The sequence below is a fragment of the Brassica oleracea genome, chromosome C1, assembly GCF_000695525.1.
Source record: "Brassica oleracea var. oleracea cultivar TO1000 chromosome C1, BOL, whole genome shotgun sequence".
In the NCBI taxonomy this organism is placed as follows: Eukaryota; Viridiplantae; Streptophyta; class Magnoliopsida; order Brassicales; family Brassicaceae; genus Brassica; species Brassica oleracea.
The window spans coordinates 7,900,828-7,907,021 of record NC_027748.1 but is presented as its reverse complement, the minus strand read 5'-3'; the positions used below and the strand labels follow the sequence as shown (position 1 = coordinate 7,907,021).

At 32.5% G+C, this 6,194-nt stretch overlaps 1 protein-coding gene across 1 annotated transcript in view; it reads right to left on the bottom strand.

The window, feature by feature from the left end:
- LOC106328292 (fe(2+) transport protein 1-like) overlaps window positions 1–728 on the bottom strand; it is a 6,779-nt gene extending 6,051 nt beyond the window's left edge. The window contains exon 1 of the mRNA XM_013766711.1: window positions 362–728. Within this exon, the coding sequence (XP_013622165.1) occupies window positions 362–511 (150 nt within the window). The 5' untranslated portion in view covers window positions 512–728. The remainder of the gene's footprint in view (window positions 1–361) is intronic.
- Between the last annotated feature and the right edge of the window lie 5,466 nt (window positions 729–6,194).

Genomic DNA, 6,194 nt, shown 5'->3' with positions numbered 1-6,194 from the left:
AAATAACTGGCAAAACGTTGAGCTTAACTTGGTCCAAAAAGAATAGTTCTTATCGAGCCAAAGGCCCTCAGCCCAAGCCCAAGCCCAAGCCCAAGCCCAAGCCCAAGCCCAAGCCGGACGGCGGCGGCGGCGCGTGCGTGGGGAGCTCTCTCTTCCTCTGACCTGTTTAACCTCTCATGTCATGAAGACATATATATATACTCCTCAAAATCAACTCTCCCAACCAATGTGGGATGTTGTTAACTTCATTTCATTAAAGTCAACAAGGCTTTTTATAAGAACTCATAGGCCCATTTCATTTTCACATTTTGCCATATATTATTTGAGCCATTATGCTTAATAATTAGGCCCAACAATCCCCCAACATCTCGAACGAATCAGGCAAAACATGCATAAAACCAGTTCCAAGGATAATCCCTGAGGCGAAACACTTAACAATAGTGAAAATGTTCCCATCAGGTTGGAGGAAGGGCACGTTCCGGCTAAAGAGAGGAGCTCCAACACCAATCATGCTTGCTACTAGGATGGTTGCAATCACTATGATTTTGAGAGGCAATGCTTTATAGCTTTGTTGACGCACGGGTTAGCTGACTCGCTTCCGCAGTCTTCCGGCACCGTTGAAGTTGCTGGAGCGATAGCGAAAGAGGCAAAAATGAGTACGAGGAAGATTGTTTTCATTAGAAGTGTCGATGTTGAAGCCATCTTTGTGTTTCTTTTGGAGGTTTGTGTTGTTTACTGTTTATGTGCTTTGAATTGGACTTATGGGTTGAGTCAAGTTATATAGTAATGTGTGCCCCTTGTTTGCGTGCCATTTATTGCCACTGATGACGAATAATATTTGGAAAACAAATGAATCAATATTGCAAAGGAAGAGCTTACAAAGAAACTTAAAAAGATAAATGTAGATCCTAAAATCTACGCTAAGTATTTGATAGTGATCGAGAGTTTAATATAGGGAAGATAAGAAGATGTAGGTAACGATATCTGTAGAACACAATGATATAATCAGATTCTGGTAGGCGAAGATGAACTTTATTGATGAATAAGATTGAATACAATGAATGAGATGAGATCGAATGTTACAAATGAGATTTACAAGACAAAAAACTTAATGCTAGATGAAAACATGATCGATGTATGGGTGTAGCTCTCTCTAGGGTTTTCAACGTGTATTCCTTCGTATCCATCGATCTCTTCTTATAGTAGGTTGCTTCCGCGATTTCCGCAGCCACTTCGCGATCTCCGGCTTCTTGAGTCAATCTCTTCTTGCTCGTCGGAGTCGGGCTTCTTCGTCGGTTGTTTGGCCCAAGGCGTTCAGAAACAATTATTTAGTTGACCGAAATTGGGTCCAACAATAGATATTGTGATGCAATGCCTTTTTCAATCACTTCTGCGAGTATGTATCCTTTGAATCTGTAATGTATCAGTTGAAGCCTATACTGTCTTCTTTAATATTTATATAATCAACTGGAAATTTATTTATGTTTTTCATAAATAATTAATTATATAAATAATAAAACTGTAGACATGTAAAAAGGATCTAGGGTTAACTTGTTTTCCCCCACAACAATTACAATATATCAGCAAATCTCCATCGACCTATGTCCTTGTATTAAATCTGTATGAATTTAAAATTACAAACTTGTTTTTCTTCAAAATAAAAATTACAAATTTATCTATCTTTAAATTGATAGTTCAAATTTTAATTATCCACAAACCATGATTTTATCAGATTGACTGTTTATCAAACAAGTGGAACCAATTAAACCAAACAAAAAGGTTTCATTTTCTTCACCCGATTTTTTGTAGGATTGAACGGAGGAGAAGGAGGAGGAGCAAAGTCATGAAAAATCTGTAGAAGAAAGAAATGACTCTCCTCACACACCCTACGACTACTCTCATTCCCTCCGTCTTCTCGTCCCTTCTCCTGGTATTAGCCCCTTTAAACGCTCTTTCATTGTTTCTGATGAATCTGATCATCCCAAACACATGATAAATCGGATATAAAACTATAGTTTATGGATAGTTAAATTTTGAATTATCAAATAAATTTGTAACTTTTATTCCAAAGAGAACTTTTATTCATATGATGTTGTTGTTTACAATGATCATATGACCATATTCGGAATTATTCGATTTCATTTAATAAATAAAAATAAGGTATTATTTACAACTAATATTTCTGAACCAAAATAAACAATTCAGAAAACTTAATCATATTGAGATATAATTTAAATCGTTCCAGTTTTTAATTAATATGGAGCTTGAATTAATGAAAAGATCAATAGATAATGATAATTACCGTAAATTTGATATTATTTTTTAAATTTACGTTTAAATAATAATTATTTAAATACTTTAAATTTGTGATTAAAAAACTAAAATAACCCTATTAAATCATTTAAATGTTTAAGAATTATTTTTATAAAGATTATAAACTTAATTTCATCTATTATATATTTTTGAAAGTGTTTCAATTATGTTTTGGAAGATGAATTCTCGTATCACATCGATATATCATATCCATCGATCAAAGCGGGGAAGCCTAAATTAAAATGCAATTTTCATGCCGTTTGTCGAGAGTTCAAAGTCAACCCCGTGCGTATAGCTCTTTTTTTGAACGGCCCCCATGCGTATATTTCTGTTGGTCAATTCTCTCTGAAACGTCTACTTTAATCGTGTATTTAAACAAATCTGTGACGTAGGTTTACATATATATATACACTATTGAATTACGATGAGCACGAAATCACACGTGACGAGCTTGTGCTCAGTGCATGGTTGCAATCTAGTCATCCAGACACGTACTCATGATATACATGCCCAGGTATGAGGTAGATTCTACTTTTCGTAGCTTGATTTTGTCTTGTTTCTAAAATAGTAGCTAGAATTATTTTACCAAATTAATCATTGTTTAAATGTCATTATCACAATCATTCCAAAAAATAATGAAATGGCTTACTCAAAACATGGATCATTTGTAACGATGGCATGGTTTAAAATTAATTAAAAATTAAATTACAAAAATTTAAATACAAGATAACAATTATAATAATATTATTATCATCAAATATAAGTCAATAAATTTTAAAATGATATAACTGCAAATGTGATATTTTCACATCAGTTTAAAATACAAAATATTGTTTTACATATTATTCTGAATTAACATTTATATTTTTTAGTATTATAAAATATGAAAATATATCTAACTAAACTACGATTAGTAAGAAAAAGTAATCTTATAATAAATTTGAGTTCTTTGAAAATGATTCAAACTTGTAGGTAAACACAAAATTGACCTTTAAAAAAAATTGATTTGTCCTATTCACCTATAAATTTTAGTTATTTATGGAAATATCATTTTGATGAAAATGACTATTTTAATCAAGGGCAAATCTCCAAAATAGCATATTTCTAAGTTTATATCACAAAAATAGCACTCAAAAACTAAAACGACCAAAATAGCACCTTTCTAAGTTTATCCTTTGAAAATTTTAATTTTTTTATTTTTCTAAATTTGAAATCTTATCCCCAAAACCTCATTTCTCAACTCTAAACCCTAAACCCTAAATTCTAAACCCTAAACCCTAAACTCTAAACCCTAAACCCTAAACCATAAACCCTAAACTCTAAACCCTAAACCCTAAACTCTAAACCCTAAACCCTAAACCCTAAACCCTAAAATTTAAACCCTAAACCCTAAACTCTAAACCCTAAACCCTAAACCCTAAACCCTAAAATTTAAACCCTAAACCCTAAACTCTAAACCCTAAACCCTAAACCCTAAACCCTAAAATTTAAACCCTAAACCCTAAACTCTAAACCCTAAACCCTAAACCCTAAACCCTAAAATTTAAACCCTAAACCCTAAACTCTAAACCCTAAACCCTAAACCCTAAACCCTAAAATTTAAACCCTAAACCCTAAACTCTAAACCCTAAACCCTAAACCCTAAACCCTAAAATTTAAACCCTAAACCCTAAACTCTAAACCCTAAACCCTAAACCCTAAACCCTAAAATTTAAACCCTAAACCCTAAACTCTAAACCCTAAACCCTAAACCCTAAACCCTAAAATTTAAACCCTAAACCCTAAACTCTAAACCCTAAACCCTAAACCCTAAATGCTAAACCCCACCCTTTAACTCTAAACCCTAAGCTTGTGACTTTTGATAAAACATTAAGTGTTATTTTTGTGACTTTTGACCTTGAGTGCTAGTTTGGGAACATAAACTTGATTTAGTGCTATTTTTGTCTTTTTCTCTTTAATCAATCATCTTCATTTTTTATTTACAACACCGTTATTGTCATCAATATATCATCTACCATGAACAACCAATTTTAAACTCTAAATACACTCTATTTTTCTTATCTTATTTTTTATCCACACAAACCATTTCTCCTTCAATTTCACTCTCATTTCATCCCAAGAACAAAATTTTCGATTTCAAAATTTGTAAGCTTATTGGAGTCACTTCATTTAATACATAGTATTATTTCATACTATTAATATGCGACATTAAATTTAGGACTGATAATGCAATTCATTTGAAATAATATTCATTGTTAATAGTGGTTATCGAAACTTAACTTTAGTTTTTGTTATTTCAGTTGCTTTGCATTTAAATATGATTAAACAATTATTTTCATGCCTTTTATTTTGATTTAATGTGACAATACAATCATGGTTGTGTTTTGTTTAATATTAAACATGACCGTATATGTAAATGCAAGAACTAACCCACGAAGTAAAGCACATAGTACACCAGAGAATATCTCTACAAATATATGTGTTATTATTAGTATTCTTTTAAAGCGAAATTACAAGCCTCTCTTTAAATAGAATTCGAACAAGATCAAGACCCTTCTTGACTTGCTCCCCTAGCCTCACACGTCCTAAGATCGAATACAAGATCTCTAAGAACCTCTACCTCTTACCCCTTAGTGTTATTCACTCGTTTACAAGCTTAGCAAACTCCACTCTTATGCTAAGAATACAATTCTCTCGACAACCCTAATCCACAGGTCGAGTATGACTATATATACAATACAGTCAAGTCGGCTATCTACGCCTATCTACCCAATATTCACTATCTACCCAAATAAGACAAGTTCCCTAAAACCTCTCCAAAGTCTTTTAGAAACTTCCCATCGTGAGATTTCCCTTTTCCAAGGTGAATATCTTCAAGCTTGCTCCCCAAGATGTCTTCGTATTAACTTCGCCTTGGTCCGCAATCTATTCTTCAAGTCGCAATTTTCATCTTGACTTGTTCATCCGCACATACACTTCTCTGTTGCAGATTCTGCTCCATTCGCTGCTGTATTTGCGTCTGCATCAGAACGTCCATCTGATTTTTGCATCTATAGTATATTCTATATAATTGTGTATAATATTGATATACATATAATATATGATTTGTTAACACGAGAGAAAGTAGATCATAGAAATGTAATCCATAAAGTATGATAATTATATTGATGTCTTTGCATATATCTGTTCCAGAGCCGGCGTAGTATATGAGATGGTCAGTTCAGAGTCCACTCCGAAACATTTTTTTAATTTAAAATTTAAAATTTAAAATTTTCTTTTGTTAAGATATATATATTAATATTAAATTTAAACAGTTTTATAAAATTTAATAATATAAAATGTTTTAATCAAGAACAAATAAAATTTATTAATTTCTCTTAAAACTAATTTTTTTGTTATCACCATAAAGACTCAACTAAGATTATGTGAACCAAACATTTAAAATAGTTTAAATAATAATTAAAAATATTAAAAAATAATAATTATAGGATCTAAAATTTTTTTTTGTCCCAAGTGTCCATGATGTTTGAGCCGCCCTGATCTGTCTCCCTCCATGTAGTTGACCTGATAATTTAAAAATTATAAAAGTAATCGCCTAAATTTTCTGGACTAGAACTTTGAACAGGCTTTCGAACCTGAGGGACCAATAGGCTAAAACCGCGCTTGAGGGAATAAATTCAATACGGCGAACTCTGGTTCGATACCTGCTGGTCACACAGATATGAGCTATTGCTTTCGGCTCATTTGAATGCCAAGGAGAGGATCTATCCGTGGGCTGTACTTCCACCCGGGGGTTAGGTATGTATCTTTAATAGACCCGTGTTTAACTCTTTTTTTTATTCAAAAAAAATAGACTAAAACGAAAATCTAAGGTAAGAGTA